Source organism: Aotus nancymaae, unplaced genomic scaffold, assembly GCF_030222135.1.
Source record: "Aotus nancymaae isolate 86718 unplaced genomic scaffold, 86718_ANA_hifiasm-v0.15.2.pri h1tg000002l, whole genome shotgun sequence".
Lineage (NCBI taxonomy): Eukaryota > Metazoa > Chordata > Mammalia > Primates > Aotidae > Aotus > Aotus nancymaae.
The window spans coordinates 6,523,765-6,543,843 of record NW_026988413.1 but is presented as its reverse complement, the minus strand read 5'-3'; the positions used below and the strand labels follow the sequence as shown (position 1 = coordinate 6,543,843).

Genomic DNA, 20,079 nt, shown 5'->3' with positions numbered 1-20,079 from the left:
TGCCACACCACACCCAGCTAATTTTTGTATTTTTAGTAGACATGGGGTTTCGCTATGTTGGCCAGGCTGGTCTCGAACTCCTGATCTCAGGTAATCCACCCGCCTTGGCCTCCCAAAGTGCTGGGATTACAGGCATGAGCCACTATGGCTGGCCTCAGTTTTACTGAATGGAAAATTAAGCACCCTTCAAAAATGTTATAAAGATTGACAGTATGGAAATTGTCTTTTACATGTTTCAAGGAAAAGCAGGCTATAAAATTCTTTATGGGCATAATTAGTATCACAAAAGCAAGCTGTGTATATGAAAAAAGTTTGAAAGAATAGATGAGGCTGAGTGTGGTAGCTCATGTCTGCAATTCCAGCACTTGGCCAAGGTGGGAGGATCACTTAAGCCTAGGAGTTTGAGACCAGCCTGGGCAACATAGTGAGATGATTGTCTCTACAAAAAAAGGTTTGTTTGTTTTTTTTAATTTAAAAAAAAAAAATAGACTGGGCGTGTTGGCTCATGTATCTAATCCCAACACTTTAGAAATCTGAGGTGGGCAGATCACTTGAAGTCAAGTATTTGAGACTAGCCTGGCCAACGTGGTAAAATCCCATCTCTACTAAAAATACAATAATTAGCTGGGTATGATGACGCACACCTGTAATCCTAGCTAGTGGGGAGGCTAAGTCAGGAGAATCCCTTGAACATGGGAGGATGAAGTTGCAGAGAGCCAAGATCTCACCACTGTACTCCAGCCTGTGCAACAGAGTGAGACTCCCTCTTTAAAAAAAAAAAAAAAAAAAAAGCCAGGCATGGTGGCTCACGCCTGTAATCCCAGTACTTTGAGAGGCCAAGGCGGGTGAACCATGAGGTCAAAAGTTCAAGACCAGCCCAACCAACATGGTGAAACCCTGTCTCTACTAAAAATACAAAAATTAGCCGGGCACAGTGGCAGTTGATTGACATCCCAGCTACTCGGGAGGCTGAGGCAGAAGAATCAATCACTTGAACCCGAAGGCAGAGGCTGCAGTGAGCCAAGATCACACCACTGCACTCTAGCCTGGGCAACAGAGCAAGACTTCATCTCAAAAAAAAAAAAAAAACAAAATAGCCAGCATAATAGCACATGCCTATAATCCCAGTTACTTGGGAGTAAAAGAAATCACTTAGGCCCAGAAGGTTAAGGCTGCAGTGAGCTGTGATACACCACGGCACTCCAGCCTGGACGACAGAGCAAGAAGCTATCTCGAAAAAAAAAAAAAAAAAGAAGGAAGGAAAACAGGTCAAAATAAGTGTTTATATTAGAGTAGTATAGAAAGAAATAATTTTTTTTCCCCTTTTCTCAGTATTCCAAATTTTCCATAATAAAAATATAAATTAAAATAAAATATAAGTGATTGAAGTAAAACATTTCCACAATGAGGAATCCACAAGTTATATGATGATAGCAGAAGAAATTCAGGCTTCAAATGACAAAGAGAACAATGTTTTGATGTATTTGTATTTCAAAAATTTTAGGGTCAGGCACAGGGTCTCATGCCTGTAATCCCAGCACTTTAGGAGGCTGAGGCGGGAGGACTGCTTGAGCACAGGAGTTTGAGACCTACCCAGGTAATATAGCTAGACTTTGTGGCTTTTTAAAAAGAAAAAAATTGCTTTCAGCCAGAACCTCCATCTTCCAGTAATTCACCAAAATGATAAACAGAAAGGGAAAGAGGAGAGGCACCCGATATATGTTCTCTAGGCCCTTTAGAAAACATGGAGTTGTTCCTTTGGCCACGTATATGCAAATCTGTAAGAAAGGTGATATTGTAGACATCAACGGAATGGGTACTGTTCAAATAAGAATGCCCCACAAGTGTTACCATCACAAACCTGGAAGAGTCTACAATGTCACCAGCATGCTGCTGGCACTGTTGTAAACAAACAAGTTAAGGGCAAGATTCTTGCCAAGAGAACTAATGTGTGTATTGAGCACATTAAGCACACTAAGAGCCGAGATAGCTTCCTGAAACTCGAGAAGGAAAATGATCAGAAAAAGAAAGAAGCCAAACAGAAACGTTCCTGGGTTCAACTGAAGTGCCAGCCTGCTCCATCCAGAGAAACACACTTTGTGAGAACCAGTGGGAAGGAGCCTGAGCTACTGGAAACTATTCTCTATGAATTCATGGCATAATAGATGTTAAAAAATAAAAGACCTCTGAACTGTGGGGGGAAAAAAAATAAAAAATTTAGAAAATAATTTTACATCATAATCTCGAATCACGCTCATTCTAAAATACACTTAAATTTTATTTTAGGCCAGGCACGGTGGCTCACGCCTGTAATCCCAGCACTTTGGGAGGTCAAAGCGGGAGGTTCACAAGGTCAGGAGTTCGAGACCAGCCTGGCCAACAGGGCGAAACCCCATCTCTACTAAAAATACAAAAATTAGCCAGGCATGGTGGCGCACACCTGTAATCCCAGCCACTCAGGAGGCTCAGGCAAGAATTGCTTGAACCCGGGAGGCGGAGGCTGCAGTGAGCCGTGATCATACCACTGCACTCCAGTATGGGTGACAGAGCGGGACTCTGTCTCAAAAAAGAAAAATTCTATTTTAGGCCAAGCGCAGTGGCTCACGCCTATAATCCCAGCACTTTGGGAGGCCAAGGCAGGCAGATCACAAGGTCAAGAAATGAAGACCAGCCTGGTCAACATGGTGAAACCCCGTCTCTACTAAATAAATAAATAAATTCTATTTTAACAAAAGTTCAAATTAATCCCAGCCTATCACTAGTATTATTCCCAAAGACCCTGAAAGAAAAAACCTACATTTGGCAGTAGCCTCTTAATAACACAGAAAGGTGAAAGTTACCATAAACTGGATTAGGATTAGCAAATATTAAGGGATGAGTAGAATAATAAGATCTCATAAATAGATATTTGATATGAGTTTCTGCATGTAAGAAGAATCAAAAATAATTTTTTAACTTAAAAAAAGATCTTGGCCAGGTGCAGTGGCTCACACCTGTAATCCCAGAACTCTGGGAGGCCAAAGCGAGTAGATCACCTGAGGTCAGGAGTTCGAGACCAGCCTGGCCAACATGGCAAAACCCTGTCTCTACTAAAAAAAAACAAAAAAAAATTAGCTGGGTGTGGTGGTGGGCACCTATAATCCCGGTGACTCGGGAGGCTGAGGCAGGTGAATCGCTTGAACCCAGGAAGCGGAGGTTGCAGTGAGCTGAGATCACACCATGGCACTCCAGCCTGGGCCACAAGAGCGAAACTCCGTCTCAAAAAAGAAAAACCAAAAAATGATCTTTACCCAGCGCTGTTTCCCAATGCCAACACCAGGCAAATAACAAGAATCTCAGGACACCTGTCACCAACATTGCCATTGCAACACTTCCATAAGCCAGCTACTTCTAATTGAACAGTTAGCTTTTCCTTATCCCAGGAAGAATAAATCAAAAGATAATGGGGCTCAACAGAAAGAATTAATTGGAGAAGTAAAAAGTAACTTAAGAAACTAATAAATGGGCTATATGATTAAGACGAAAAAACAAGAAAAAGATAAGCCAACAACCAAAAAAGGAAATAATTTATCCTATGAATTAGTTATTAATACCTTCTAAAATACAAGGTTGTGTTTTATCAAAAAATTAAAAGGCTGGTCCAAAGGTAGTGAGTTATCTCAATTGACTGTTCACGGTCAGTTACAGATCAAACTCCTTGTTCTACTCTTTCCCCACTTCCTCACTACGCCACTTAACTAGTCTTTAAAAAAAAAAAAAAAAAAAAAATTGGCCGGGCGTGGTGACTCACGCCTGTAATCCAAGCACTTTGGAGACCAAGGCGGGTGAATCAATTGAGGTAGGGAGTTCAAGACCAGCCTGACCAACAAATTAAATATCAGATGAAACAAAACCTCGTCTTAAAAAAATGATAATAATAATTTAAAAATAAAAATAGTTACTTGGAAAAAAATCTACACTGATTCATTCCTATCCTTCATTATCCTTTAAAAAACTAAACCCATAAAAACATAAACCTAAGGATATCAAAAACTTTGCACTCTGCAGATACTGTAGACACAATGTTGAAATCATAGTCACTATGTTCAAGAAGTTCACAGTCTGAACTATCATCTTTCTTAGTTGTGTTACAATTTGCAAAAATCTTGGCCTTAGAGTTCAGTTATCAGTCTTAATATTGCAAAATAAGGTTTATCATAGTACTTAACTAATTATATTTGAGGCCAGGTGTGGTGGCTCATGCCTGTAATCCTAACACTTTGGGAGGCTGAGGCCAGTGGACTGCCTGAGCTCAAGAGTTAGAGACCAACCTGGGCAACATGGTCAAACCCCATCTCTACTAAAATACAAAAAATCAATCAGGCGGTGGTGGGTGCCTGTAGTCCTAGCTACCCAGGAGGCTAAGACAGAAGAATTGCTTGAACCTGGGAGGCAGAGGTTGCAATGAGCCAAGACCGTACCATTGCACTCCAGCTTGGGCAACAGAGTGAGACTCCATTTACAAAAAAAAAAAAAAATTGTATATGAAGTACTAAAGTTCATAAGTTTATTTTACATTTAAAAATAAGGCTGAGTGTGGTGGTTCACACGTGTAATCCCAGCACTTTGGGAAGCCGAGGCAAGCGGATCACCTGAGGTCAGGAGTTCAAGACCAACCTGGTTAACATAATGAAACCTCATCTCTACCAAAAATACAAAAATTAGTGAGGCATGGTGGTGGGCACCTGTAATCCCAGCTACTCAGAGACTGAGACAAGAGAACGGCTTGAACCCGGGAGGTGGATGCTGCAGTAAGCAGAGATGGTGCCACTGCACTCCAGCCTGGGTGACAGTGAGACTCCATCTCAAAACAACAAAAATAAAAATAAATTGGGGCAGTCTAAGATTATCCTTATAATTTCACTTCAATATGCTTTCTTGGGTACAATCATAGTATACGCTTTAGAAATGAAAATAATATTCAGAAAATAACAACACCACCAAAAACAGTGAAATACTCAGGAATCAATTTAACAAAAAAAGTACAAGACCTGTCCACTGGAAATTATAAAATATTACAGATAGAAATTAAAGATCAGATGAAACAAAATCACTTGTTTCAGTTTTACAGTTGTTGTCAAGGTTATTGTTCTAACACAGATACAATGTTATACCTCTGTTTAATATCTTCAATGGCTCCCTACTGCCTACAATTAATATTCAAAATGCCCAATTTACTTTCCCTACCTCATTTCCTCCCATACTGGACTGCAGTCTCTTACAAAGCAAAGGTCAGGATCAGACACACCTGGATTCAAATCCAGCTACGTAAAAATTGATCCTTCATTTGTAAAACATACTAATGATCAACCCCATGTGATTAGTAATTACCAAATAAGGTAACTTCTGGTAAGCACTAGTAGTGCCTAACACATAATAGCCAACTACTAGTTTCTCACTCCCCCTTTTCTCTTCAGTAAAGTCTGTTTTCATTTTTAAAGACTCAACACAGGTATCTTCTGAAGACAGTTCCTGTGAAGTAAGTTTTTCCTTCTCTAAGCTTCCTCAGCACTTTCTGAAATCTATTGTAAAATGTGTCATTTGCATTATAGTTGCACTGAGTTACCAGAAATTGAGGGTACGGATCTTGTCTTATTTTGGTTTCTCCAGTGTATACTATATAGCAGATTCTCAGTATTTTATTTTCTGTAACATCCTCTTTGGTGATTAATAGAGAACAAATAGGAAAAGTAAATATAACTAAGAATAAACCATGCTTTAAGAATGTGCTTTGAAAGGAACAGATTTTAAATCACCTATCATCTAACACCCATGCCAATCCGTGATGAACACATAGCATGAGCAAGAAATGAACCTTTGTTAACTGATGCCACTAAGAACTGGGATTCTTTGTCACTACAACATATTCTATAAATTCTGATACACCCATTAAAGGAGATTAATATTTCTCTACATCACCCACATCTATGTGTTTAGAATGTTCTGCACAAAGTGGGAACTTCTGCACAGCAAAAAAAATTATCAAAAGAGTAAACAGACAACCTACAGAACGGCAGAAAATATATGCAAACTATGCATTCAACAAAGGCCTAATATACATAATCTATAAGGAACTTAAACAAATCAACAAACAAAAAACAAATTCCTTTTAAAAAATGGGCAAAGGGCATGAACAGACACTGCTCAAAAGAAGACATACATGTGCCCCACAAGCATATGAAAAAATGCTCAACGTCACTGATCATTAGAGAAATGCAGAGAATCAAAACCACAATGAGATATCATCTCATATTAGTCAGAATGGCTATGATTAAAATGTCAAAAAAAAAAAATGTCAAGATTGTAGAGAAAAAGGAATGCTTATATACTGCTAGTGGGAATGTTAATTAGTTCAGCCACTGTCAAAAGCACTTTGGAGATTTCCCTAAGAACTGAGAACTACCATTCAATCCAGGAATCCCATTACTGGGTATATACCCTAATTAATAAAAATCTTTCTACCATAAAGACACACATACACATATGTTCATCACAGTACTTTTCACAATAGCAAAGACATGGAATCAACCTAAATGCCCATCATAAGAAAACACGGTACATATAAAAGAAAGAATACTGTGCAGACATAAAAAAAAATGAAATTATCCTTTGTAACAGGATAGATGCAGCTGAAGACCATTATTCTTAGGCGAATTAATGAACAGAAAACCAAATATTGTGTGTTCTGACTTACAAACGGGAGCTAAAGACTGAGTACATGTGGACACAGAGGGCACCAAGAGACACCAGGGCTTACTCAAAGGTGGAGACCGGGAAAAAGGTGCGGATCCAAAAATTATCTATTGGGTACTATGCTCACTAATTGAGCGACAGAATAATTCGTGCACTAAGCCTCAATGACACACAATGTGCTCATGTTAACAAATCTGTGCACATACCCCCTGAACTAAAATAAAAGGAAAGAAAAAAAGTGCAAGGAAAAAAATTCTAGTGCATCCTAGAAATGTCTGAGAAGTGAGATAAAAGGAGACAAGTCTCTGATGACTTCACAGTGCAGAGGGACCAGCCTCAGCACCTACCCTCCAGACTTTGAAGTGAAATAGAAATAAACATTTCTGTTCAAGTCATTATTATTATGGGGTCTTCAATCACATAAAGACAAACCTAGTCCACTAAGAGATGGCCCAGAAATAGATATCAATTCTTCTGTCAGAGACCAGGATGCTCAAATATATAAAGATCTCTGTACAAGTTAAAAAAAAAAAAAAAAAAAAAGTAAGTGGCTGGGCACAGTGGCTCACGCCTGTAATCCCAGCACTTTGGGAGGCTGAGGCAGGTGGATCATGAGGTCAGGAGATCGAGACCATCCTGACTAACATGGTGAAACCCCGTCTCTTAAAAAAATAAAAAATAAAGTAAAATTATGCCCTTTTTAGGACTGGTATTAGTAATTCTTGTATCTTTCTATTCTGTATGATCTATAGCCCAATCTACACCATGACAATTCCATTTCTAAATACTATTTAAACTCTTCAATAATAAAAATCTATCTCTATTTCAAAATACTTTAGAAAAATAAAGGGCACGGTTAAGGAGCAACTTCATTTAACTATTTGAGGAAAACACGTCAGAAAATAATTCTTTTTATCACTTGTATCCCAAATACTTTTTTTTTCTTTGAGACAGGGTCTTGTTCTGTCACCCAGACTGGGTGGGGTGCAATGGCACAATCATAGCTCATTGCAGCCTCCAACTACTCTGCTCAAGTGATTTTCCCACCTTAACCTCCTGAGTAGCTGGGACTATAGGCATGGACTACCACACCCAGATCCAAATACTCTTTGTTCTTAAGAGTCCCTTAATTCACAAAACTATCTGCTTCCAGCAAAACAGATTAAAACAACTACCATTTTATTCAACTGTGATTTTGTAACCTGGGCTGAGCTTAGGTAGGCGATTCCTCTGTTAATCTTTTGTGTGTGTGTGAGAGAGAGAGAGAAGGTTTTGCTGTGTTGCCCAGGCTGGAGTGCAGTGGCACAATAATGGCTCACTGCAGCCTCAACCTCCTGAGCTCAGCCAATCCTCCCCCCTCTGCCTCCTGAGTAGCTAGGACTACAGGTACATGCCACCACACCAAGCTAATTTTTGTATTTTTTGTAGAGACAGGGTCTTGCTACATTGCCCAGGCTGGTCTTGAACTCCTGGGCTCAGGTGTTCCACCTGCCTTGGCCTCCCAGAGTGCTGGGATTGTACAGTCATAAACCACCACACCGGCCCCTCCACTCATCTTATTAATCACTTTTGTGTCTGTATTCAACAGGCAAGTCAACTAAGGGTTGAACTCAGCGGCAACACTGAGATGGTTAGGCCTACCTCTTTCCATATAGTCTTGGAATCTCTTCCTCTCCACATCTACTCTCCAGCAAGGTATGACAGCTTCTTGCATGGCAGCAACTCAGGGCTCCCAAGAGTACAAAAGTAGAAGCTGCCTGACATTCTCAATGCTTGTACCCAAAAATAGCGGAGTGTCATTTTTGCTATGTTCTACTGGTTAAAGTGAGTCACAAGGCTAAGCAAGACACACGGGGAAGCTGTACAACAGCATGAATACCTATAGGCATGGTTCACTATGGGTCACCAATATAGTAAACTACCATCTCCTCCTTTATTTACTGTACAAGTAACACCTTAATATATGACTTCTAGCATTTCATACTCTTTCTGGGGCTTAGTTATCTATAAAATAAGGGGTTAGACTCTATATTCTTGAATTCTCATCCATTAATAGTTTTAATATTCTACAACTCTGTAAGTATGAAAGTCTTGTAAAGTATGAAATATAAGAAAAACTTGGGGCCAGGAGCAGTGGCTCATGCCTGTAATCCCAACACTTTGGGAGGCCGAGGCAGACAGATCACCTGAGGTCAGAAAGTCGAGACCAGCCTGGACAACATGGCCAAACCCCGTTTCTACTGAAAATACAAAATTTTAGCTGGGTGTGGTGGCGGGGGCGCCTGTAATCCCAGCTACTTGGGAGGCTGAGGCAGGAGAATCACTTGAATCCAGGAGGTGGAGATTGCAGTGAGCCAAAATGGTGCCACTGCATTCCAGCCCGGGCAACAAGAGCGAAACTCCATCTCAAAACAAATTAACAAACAAAAACTTGGCCATACTGACCAAACACTTCAACTACGGCAGAATGATCCAATGATGAGAACTTTAAGGTAAAGAACATGGTTGTTTCATTTTGTTATTTTATATTCAACTATGTGCTTATTCCAAATGTGGTACATATGACTGGAATCCCAAAGATAAGGAAATTCTTTTTTTGCTAGGCTCCACTAAAAGAACAAAACCACACAGACTTCACTGACACCATCAATTATGTTGCTTCTTCCAATGTAAATCAACCACAATAAGGTGTGAAGATTTAAAGTGACCAAGGACAAAAGACATAAGCAATCATTTTAAAACCACCTAAAATAAGTTTCCTTGAGGGAGGCCTACTAATAAAACTCTAGCCAGCAGTTATAATATGTAAAAATCTACTCTCACAACATTTAAAGGTTTGAGTAATAAAACATTTTGGAATAATATTACTACATATAAACTCCTAGGGAATTGCTGTGGTTGTTTTTCATGTATTGCTCATAACGAAAAACATTCCATAGAGATTTCTGCTGACCTAGCTTTTTAAAAATCTGTCTTCTTTTTCTATTTATTGGGGACATCTGCACACAAAGGAAATCTTTGCCACCCCACTATCCCCACCTCCAATATCAACTGCATTATTTTATGTCATTTTTCTTGGAGATAGTGTCTCGCTCTGTACCCAGGCTGGAGTGCAGAGGCATGATCACAGCTCACTGTAGCCTCCACTCCTGGGCTCAAGTGATCCTCCCATCACTCAGCCTCCCAAGTAACTGGGACTACAAGCACACACCACCACACCTAGCTATTTTTAATTTTTTGTAGAGATGGGGTCTCACTATGTTACCCACACTGGTCTCAAACTCCAGACTTAAGCAATCCTCCCAACTTAGTTTCCCAAAGCACTGGACAGGTGTGAGCCAACATACCCAGCCTTATGTCATGGCATTTTTAGAGTGAGTTTGGTTTCTGATCACTTCTGTCCCTAACTAGTTCCATGATAACTGATAATTGATGATAACTGACTGATAATTGACTGATAATTGATGATGAGTGGCAATGACAATAACAACTGTAGTTAAATCCTTACCACAGTACCTTTTAATAAGACTTAGTCTATGCCAGAGACTGTTCTAAATTCTACACATTATATAAATTATCAGCAATCCTAAATTAGGTCTATAATTACATCTTCTCTACAGACAACCATAGCACAAAAAATTTAAATAACTTGCCCAAAGTCAAATAGTTAATACGTAGTAGAACCTATACTTGAATCCAGAAGGTCTTAACTCTATAACCAGTGCTGTCCCCAGAACTTGGTTTTCTCATTTGTCAAATAATTTACTATTTTTGAGGTATTAGCTTTTTTTTTTTTAAATGCACAGATGTACACTAAAAGAATATACTCCCTAGAGTTTTTTTTTGAGACAGTCTCACTCTGTCACCCAGGATGGAGTGCAGTGGCACGATTTCAGCTCACTGCAACTTCTGCTGACCAGGTTCAAGCGATTCTCCTGCTTCAGCCTCCCAAGTAGCTGGGATTACAGGCGCCTACCACTGTGCCCGGCTAATTTTTGTAGTTTTAGTAGAAATGGGGTTTCACCATCTTCACCAGGGTGGTCTTGAACTCCTGACCTTGTGATACACCCGCCTCGGCCTCCAAAAAATACTGGGATTACAGGTGTAAGCCACCACAGAGTATTAACATTTATTATGTATCCTTCCCAATCCTTTTATATGCACAAAATATATACACAGTTTGGGTTTATGGGCTTTTCACAAACAAAGTTACTACTAAACTCACTTCTTTACAACTTTTGGCAAGTTTTTTTTCTAGTTCAACAATGTATCATAGACATTCTCCAACTTCAGGGCCCACAGATCTATCTCTGTCTTGATTTAAAATTGCCTCCCTCATAGTCCACTGATGGGTATTTTGTTGTTGCTAACTTTTCTCTTCTACTAATACTGCTGGCATGAACATCTCTGTATGTACATATTGTCCATTTGTAATGAGAATACATTCTGATTTCTCTTGTTTTTCTGGGTATAACTGGTCCCCCATCTCCTAAGGGTAACAAAGCACCCTAATCCTTTACTATTTCCCATACTCCATATTCTCAGTGATTACATGTTAAGTCACATCTTTAAATAATTATCCTAATCTATTCCTCAACCCCAATCCTGCTTCCCCAAATGCTTAGCAGGCATCCAACCTACCTGGATGCCAGAAACTTCCGAATTCCTCCTCTGCAGTGACTGGAATCTTCGTTCCCATTCACACTACCAATATCCTATGCTTTGGCTTGATCACCTCACACTACAACTATTGTAAAAGCCATTATCTTTGCCTCCAGGTAACTCCTGTCTCCGTATTATTACCAGAGTGTTTTTTTTTTTTAATAACAGGCATTAAGGCTGGGCACAGTGGCTCACGCCTGTAATCCCAGCACTTTAGGAGGCTGAGGTGGGTGGATTACCTGAGGTCAGGAGTTCAAGACCAGCCTGGCCATCGTGGTGAAACCTCATCTTTAAAAAAATAAATAAAATAATAGGCATTATTAAATCACTAAGTATTTGAGTGTCTACATTGAACCGCATAAAATGCTAAGCAGAATACAAAGTAATTTAGTGAGGTTCCTATCTTCAAGACTGTAAATACCTGCTTTTACAACTTTAAGAAATAAAATAACCAGGCATAAAGCAGAGATTGAGACCTGCAGTCCCCTGGTGGTCCAGAGATTAAACCTAGCCTACAAGGTGTAGTCACAAATGCTATTTTAGATTCTAATTAATGAAAAACACTGAAAATCCAAGAAATTTTAAAAATCATAAAAATCCAAGTTTCTGACCTCTTGAAAAATCTAGAAGCAGCATCTCAAATAGCAACCATCAGCCAGAATTCTGTATCATTTTCACATTAAGCATGGTATAAGGACTCCCAGACTTCCCCAAGGCTGTTTTTATTTGCCATTTTCTCCCCAACCCAAGGTCTTAAGTGTCAGTTGTCATTCAGATTCTTAGAAGCAGACTACTATTCATTTAAATTGCTCACCTGCTCCCAGTAAACAGTGTGTAACTCCTGGACTGGAGGATACAGCCCAAACACATGAGTCTGGTATTCAAGGACTATAACAGCTTGGCCTCACCACTACATGCGGCCTCTATTCTAGTCACATGGTCACCCACCACCCCACCTTTTAAACTTCCCTCCTGCCATAATTTCATTCACATTGCTCCCTCGCACAGTCACTTTCTTCTCATTCTACTTGGCTAAATCCCACCAATCCATCAAGGTCTAATTCAAGCACTACTTCCTCCAAATTTTTGAGTATCCCTCTAGGCCACAGTGAATCTTCCAGGGTTGACTACTGTTCATACCAGGACATATTTAGCACTTCGTAGCTCTTTAAGTAATATACACCAAATGAAAGATCTAAGAAGTCACAGAAAAGTATAGAAAACTTAAGACTTCTTAAACAATTTTACATTTGTGGATCACATGTAGGTACTGCCATCCCAAAATTAACAGCAGAAGCAAAGTGAAACAATTTTCCTACCTTTTACATAAGGCTTTTTCTAGACTATAACGAAGTGCAAAAAGAGCTGTGTCATTTCTGTTTCTCTTAACTTGTGCTCTTCATTCCTTCAAATTATGCAAATAAAGTATCAACACTTCCAATTCTAAATTCAAGGTTAGTCTTTCTATTACATTTTTACAGATAACCACCAGCATACATTTATATGCAATGGCCATCATAAAAAAAAAAGAAATCATCTCTATTCTACTCCAGAACTTTTGCAACTTATCCTGCCAACAAAGTCTCAAAATAACCACTGTAGCACAAACATGATAAAGATAATCTTTAAAAAGAGGAAGAGATTAATCAGCTTTGTGAAATTAAAAGATAAAAATGAACCAAAACAATAAAAAAAAAAACCTAAAGGCAAACACAAACTCACACACTGACTAGGTTTATTCCATGGCAGCTAAAAATTGTGTGGCCCAAACATCTCACAGATTAAAAAGTAAATTACAACTGACCAGGAGAGGTGGCTCATGCCTGTAATCCCAGCACTTTGGGAGGCCAAGGTGGGCGGATCACCTGAGGTCGGAAGTTCAAGACTAGCCTGACCAACATGGAGAAACCTCGTCTCTACTATAAAAAATTAGCCGGGTGTGGTGGCACATGCCTGTAATCCCAGCTACTCAGGAGGCTGAGGCAGGAGAATCACTTGAACCTGAGAGGTAGAGGTTGCAGTGAGCCAAGATTGGCCATGCACTCCAGTCTGGGCGACAAAAGCAAGGCCCTATCTATCTATCTGTCTATCTATCTATCAATAACAACCTATCAAGGGTATGTAACACATCCCTACCATACAAAAGTACAGAGGGACCATCTAATGTTAGTCAGTTAGTTAGTTAGTTGCTCTGTCACCTGGCTAGAGTGTAGTGGCGTGATCTTGGTTCACTGTAGCCTCAACCTCCAAGGCTCACACAATCCTCCGAGTTCAGCCTCCAGAGTAGTTGGGACTACAGGTGCCTACCACCACACCCAGCTAATTTTTCTGTAGAGACAAGGTCTCACTTTGTTCCCCAGGCTGGTCTCAAACTCCTTTTATATGAGGATCAAGTGATCCTGCTGCCTCAATCTCCTCAAAGTGCTGGATTACATGTGTCAGCCACCACACTCAACCTTAATGTCCTTTATAACTGAAAACTGACCAATTTTCACCTTGGAAGGTCAATGAGGTTGCACGGAAGCCCCTCTGTCATACACTTAAAGTGACTTAAGGATGCAGAGTTGGACAACTACTATCTACCCAGAGAAACCTGACTGTGGCCTGGGAAACTCTGCAGTTCTGCGGAATAGAGAGATAAGAAGCAGCAGTGTGGCTTGTCACTCAGCAAACCGATGACAAATCTGGCATTATGGAATTAACTGAAATAATAGGAAAAATGTAACAAATCGCAATTTTGAGAATGGGAAAACAAATTGTTGTGACACTTTTAAATTTCCATGTTTATCAAGTTTACATATTAGTAACCAATGTTTTTTATAAAATTGTATACTAGACTAAAAACAACATACTCTCAAATACTAGAAATTCCCATGAACAGGGCAACAGTCAACTACAGTAAGGTCAGGTTAAACAACCTCCTAACAGTAAGAGAGGGTAGCAATCCTGAACCAACTTTTCAACTGAATTAAAACATTTCAGTGCCTACTAAATGCCAGAGAACAATAACTATTAAAAATTTCCATTTAGGCCGGGCGCGGTGGCTCACACCTATAATCCCAGCACTTTGGGAGGCTGAGGCAGGTGGATCACGAGGTCAAGAGATCGAGACCATCCTGGTCAACATGGTGAAACCCTGTCTCTACTAAAAATACAAAAAATTAGCTGGGTATGGTGGCGCGTGCCTGTAATCTCAGTTACTCAGGAGGCTGAGGCAGGAGAATTGCCTGAACCCAGGAGGCGGAGGTTGCGGTGAGCCGAGATCGTGCCATTGCACTCCAGCCTGGGTAACAAGAGCGAAACTCTGTCTCAAAAAAAAAAAAAAAAAAAAAATTTCCATTTAGGCCGGGCGTAGTGGCTCACGCCTGTAATCCCAGCACTTTGGAGGCCAAGGCGGGCGGATCACCTGAGACCAGGAGTCCAAGACCAGCCTGACCAACATGGTGAAACCCCGTCTTTAAAACAAAAAAATAAAATAAAATTTCCGTTTATCAAATCTTTTGAACAACAAATTAAGAATTGCTGTCATAAAAATTACAAATTTGCATTATATCAAAAAGCATGAATAGTGCTTTCTCTCAGCTATAAACTTGTTTTATTAAACAGTATATATTGTAATGCAGTACAGTTTTCTATCACTTATTTCAAATTCACAGCTATGAAAAAGAGAATCTGCCAGGTGCAGCGGCTCACGGCTGTAATCCCAGCACTCTGGGAGGCCAACATGGGTGGATTACCTGAGCTCAGGATTTGAGACCAGCCCGGCCAACATGGTGAAACCCTGTCTCTACTAAAAATTCAAAAAGTAGCTGGGTGTGGTGGCGGGCACCTGTAATCCCAGCTAGTCAGGAGGCTGAAGCAGGAGAATAATTTGAACCCAGGAGGCGGAAGCTGCAATGAGCAGCACTGCACTCTAGCCTAGGAGACAAGAGCAAGACTTCGTCTCAAAAAAAAAAAAAAAAGAAAAGGAGAAATTTTGTTGGGGGAAGGGCCTGCATAGCCATTTTTGCTGGTCCTTGCAATGACAATCACTGGTTCTGCCTAATTTTTCCACAACAATAATCCTTAAGATGGCTCTCTAATAATAGCAATTGCCCTCTGAAAAGAAAGTGATTCTAGGTACAAAGAGTTTACTCAAAAAGGGTCAAAGATAGTGCTTCAGAAATTCTATCCCTATCACCTGCTGCTTCTGTACACCCACGCCCTTCCCCACACCCACCCCATTTCCATATCAACTTTGATGAGTTGGTAAGAAACATGGTAGAGTAGAATGTTCCTTTGGCGTCCCAACTTGGTAATGGGAATTTACAGTGTAAAGATGGAAAAAACAAAATCAAAGCTTCAGAAAAATGTTTTTTAACATTAACAGAACAATCAGATCTTTAATGTGCATATTCTGGCAGAGGCTTCTTTGCCAGACCTGTGCCTCTGATAACGATTATGAACTACTCCAAATAATCAAATAATTTGACAGTCTTTACAGTTAAGGAAAACTTTCAGATGAATGTAAATTTTGCTGTGCCACTTGACATTTCTACAACAGAAAATCTCTATTTACATACTTACCTATCCAACTCTAAGATTAATAGCTTCAGTTCAAATTTCTTGATTTTACATACTAAACAAAATTTTAAAAGTTATATTAATATAAAAGCAGCAACTACCCAGCTTATCTTTTTTATATGTGATGAAACACACAAAAACAATCTAGCTAACACTGTAAGACAGGAAAATGCTTTATTTATCTAATTATTAAAAATTCAAACTGGAGGGAAGCGTAATTGGTGGCACTTTTTTTTAAGCCAAAGATAAAAACACAAATCCACTTTAGTGTCAAAAGGCATCTTCTCTACTTAATGCAACTCACTAAGTTAATGAACACCTAAGTAACACTAACAACTTAAAATATCTCTATGATATTTAACAAAGAATATTAATTTTCATTTCTCAGGTGAGTTACTTGCAATTTCACATAATTTCACTGGTTACAAACCTAATTTACACTGGTTACACATAAATTTCACTTTCAGGGTCTTTACTACCCAACTAGAGGGTTTTTTTCTGCATGGATTCTAACATGATGTAGAGATACACAATTGAAAAATCTTCTCTTTGCTTTCCAATTAATATAGTTTCCATTTACATGTTTCTAAAAACTGGGGATTCTATTCCCTTCAAAAGACATTTAATTTCAAAAAAATGCTCTAAAAAGTTTGGACCCGTCAAATTTACCAGTAGACTTTCCTATACAGAATGCAGTACTAGTTTACAAATCTAAAAGGAAAAACTCTCTAAAGACTTACATTTGTTCTAAATATTTCCAAAAGTTTTGATGTTTCAGCGTTACATTGTCGTTCAGCAAAAATTTTACCTTCTCCAAAGGCTACCTATTTCTTCATGAGATTAAGAATTAAAATAATAAAGTGGCAATACCCTAATCGTCCGGTGCACCCAGGAACTGCACTAATACAAACGAGCTTGTTCCAAAAGTAGGGTGTGTGAGTGTGCGCGAGTGCATGAGTGTGCAAGTGTGCGTGCACAAGCACGCCCTCACATGAGTTTGGGGTATGGAGTGTGATAACACAGATCTACTCTTTCTAGAGTAAGAATTCAAATGCAAATTTAAAACAATAATCTCAAATTAATGTTCAGTAAGAGATGAAGAAACGCTTTTCAAATAGTGAAATGGGAGACAATCAAGGTAAAACCCCAAGATGGCTTGTCCTGAGTTCCTTTACAGAATACCAAAAAGTGGCTGAGACGTCTAAAAATTACTTAAACCTCCACTTCCTTCTCCAAATTTCAGTTAATATAGAATAAGGGCATTCTATACCTGCCATTACATTACAACGCAAGCGGCCTAATAAATAAACCCTAACTTTGTATCACAAAGAAGCTAATGTAATAATGTACACACATCCTGTACTTGCTTCCCTCACTAGTCTCATAGCTAGGTAAGAGCTGGCAATGAAATATGGAGGCAAGCTGAAGGGCCTGAATCATTTTCATAGTAAAAGGATGGCAGGGCAAGAAAAGAGCACATTCAAGTCAAGTGCTTAATGGGTTCCCACAACCCAGCTCTGTTATGCCTCAGTTCACGCTACTATTTTTACTACAAATCACCAAACAACAATACTATTACTAAGTGAATGCACCCGAACCAAAGAAACAGCCTATCCATAAACGTGCTGGCTTCCTTCACGTCCCAGCGCACCCTTCCACTCCCGACAGTTCAATGAGAATATCGTATCATGAAATGAGTAAGCACACACGCCATTCTACAACTTCGAGAGACATTCACAGACTTCCACGGCACACGCAAGAACCACAGAAGCCGAGCAGTTCGCTGGCACTGAAACGGGTTTCAAGCAAAGCCGTCCAATAACCGCTCTGTAAGAAAACATTTCTGGTCCTCTAATAAGCTGGTGTCCACCCCTACTGTATGCTCGAAAGCAGGCGAACCTTTTCCCAAACCCCTTACAGCTAAGACTTACTAGGGAAGCGACATATACATCGGCACTCTTTCCGAATAAAAGTGCTCTTCGTATTCTGCCTTACGAGGGGACACAGGCTACGTCTCCAAAACTTAGGCAGGCCGTTCCCCGAAGCTGTGGGATCCCACAGGAGTTGTGCTTTCGGAGACCGGCAGTGCGGTTCTGGGTGTCGAGGGAGGGGGTAGGAAGAAGTCAAATGGCTTCCTAATATATCATCAAAAGAAGAAAACACAGGTTTGGGACCAGGAAAAGTTCCAGGAGCAGGTCGCTGACAAAGAAAAGCTGCACTCGCCCGGCCGCTTTCTTCTCGCCCCCAGCCCGCGCCCCGAGACCACCTGGCCCGGGCGTTTTGACAGCTCCGAGAGTTTGCCGAGCGCCGACGGCTCGGCGGTTCGCCCGGAGTCCGTCCGGGGACAACCTGGGCGCGCTCCGGGTTTGTTTTCTCAATGATCCAGCTAGGCCAAGACGCGGCTACGAGAAATTTCTCCAAGAAAAGAGTTGCGGAGAAGACCCAGCGAAAAGGCCCGACTAAAAAGTAAAGTGTGCGGAGCCCGGCGCCTGCGGGAGCCCGTGCGGGCGGCGCGGAGCGGGGGAGGCCGGGCGCGGGCGGCCGCCGAGGGGCGCGGGGCCAGGGCCGGGGCCGGGAGCCGCCGCCGCCCGCGGGCCCGCCCCGCCCCCACCCCGCCGGGGGGCGCCGGGGCGCGGGGGCCGCGGGGCGGGCGCCCGGTGACAGCTCCGGCCCGGCGCCGCCGCTGGCTCCCGGCCTGGCTCCCTCGCACTCAACTTACTTCTTTCTGGCTCTCTGGAAAGGGGAAGCGCCATCTTTGCGAGGCCGGCCCCGAGGTCTTTTGTCTGCGGCTGCGGGGCTCGGGGCCGGGGCTCCGGGCTCCTCGGGGGGTGGTGGCGGCGGCTGCGGCTGCTCCACGCTCTTGTCCTCCTCCGACGACATCCTAGTCACCAGGAAAGACACATGGATCCCGGTCCTCCTCCTGGGGGGCTCCTCCCGCCGCCGCGGCCGCCGCCGCCGCCGCCGCCGCTGCTGCTCGGGTTCCTCCTCCCCGGCTCAGCCTCTCGCATTTCCCGCAGCCCGGGGAGCAGCAGCAGGTACCGGGAGAGGCGGCAACATGGAGCGAGCAGGACACGCACTCACACACATCGGCGCGGGCGCGCGCACCTCCGCGCGCAGGAGCCGGGCGGGGGGCGGCGGGCGGGGCGGGCGGTGCGGGGCGGGCGGGGCCGACGGGTGCGGGCGGGCGGGGCGGCCGGGCGGGCGGCGTGAGGGGCGCCGGCCCCCGGGGTCTCCGCCCGCGGCCCCTCCCCCGGGCCGCCCGCGGCGGGAGGAGAAAGGGGCCCGGCGCGGGGAGGGCGGGCCGCGGGGCCCGGCGGGGGCGGTGAAGGGGTCGCGCCCCCGGCCGGCCGCCCCTCCCCCGCGCGTCAGGCTCGTCAGGCCCGGGCGGCGGCGGCGAAGTTTTGACAGCTGCTCCAGTGGCGGCGCTGGGCGCCGGGGCTGCACGGGCGCTGGGCCGCGGCTCGCTCCTCACACTCGCTCTCTCACACACGCTCGCTCGCTCTCCCGGAGCAGGGGAGGAGGAAGTTTTGCGGGTGTGCGTGGACCCCACACACACGAAGCGCGACCGTGGCCGCCGCGCGAGGCCCGCGCCGGGGCTCCCCCGGGGCGACCCGCACCACAGACCTCTCCAACTCGCCACCGTCGCGCCCACACACCGCCACTTCGACGGCCCCCGCCCGCTCCCCCACTCTCGGCCCCTCGCCCGCCCCCCGCGCGCCGCCGCTGCCACTCACGGGGCTCGCTCCGCGCATGCGCCGCTCCCGCCGCCCGCGGACGCGCCGCCGCCGCTGACCTCACCGCCCCTCCCCCGCGGGTTCCCTCCCCCCTGTGACGCGGCGGCCGGGCCCAGCCGCGACTCCGGCTCCGGCTCCGGCTCCGGCTCAGGAGGGAGCCAAGCTGTGGACCCAGAGATCCAGGATCGGGATCGGGGGACTGCGGGCGAGGGCGGGAGGGACCGGCGGACACACGCTGAGACGGCCGCGGGCGCAGGGGGCAGCCCGGCGCGGGGAGCACGTGTGCGCCCGCACGGCGAGGGCAGCCCGGGGTTCGCTGGTTCTCGCCGAGGTCTTTCCTCGTAGCGCCCACGCTACGGGGAGGAAAAGGAATGGAGTCAACTTGGTT

At 43.3% G+C, this 20,079-nt stretch overlaps 1 protein-coding gene across 2 annotated transcripts in view; it reads right to left on the bottom strand.

The window, feature by feature from the left end:
- KMT2C (lysine methyltransferase 2C) overlaps positions 1 to 19,063 on the bottom strand; it is a 303,740-nt gene extending 284,677 nt beyond the window's left edge. Inside the window, exon 1 of one of the 2 annotated variants that reach the window (XM_021665230.2) lies at positions 18,677 to 19,063. In XM_021665230.2, coding sequence (XP_021520905.2) covers positions 18,677 to 18,837 — 161 coding nt within the window. In that variant the 5' untranslated portion in view covers positions 18,838 to 19,063. The remainder of the gene's footprint in view (positions 1 to 18,676) is intronic. The other variant, XM_021665228.2, reaches the window with a different exon arrangement.
- Positions 19,064 to 20,079: the final 1,016 nt, after the last annotated feature.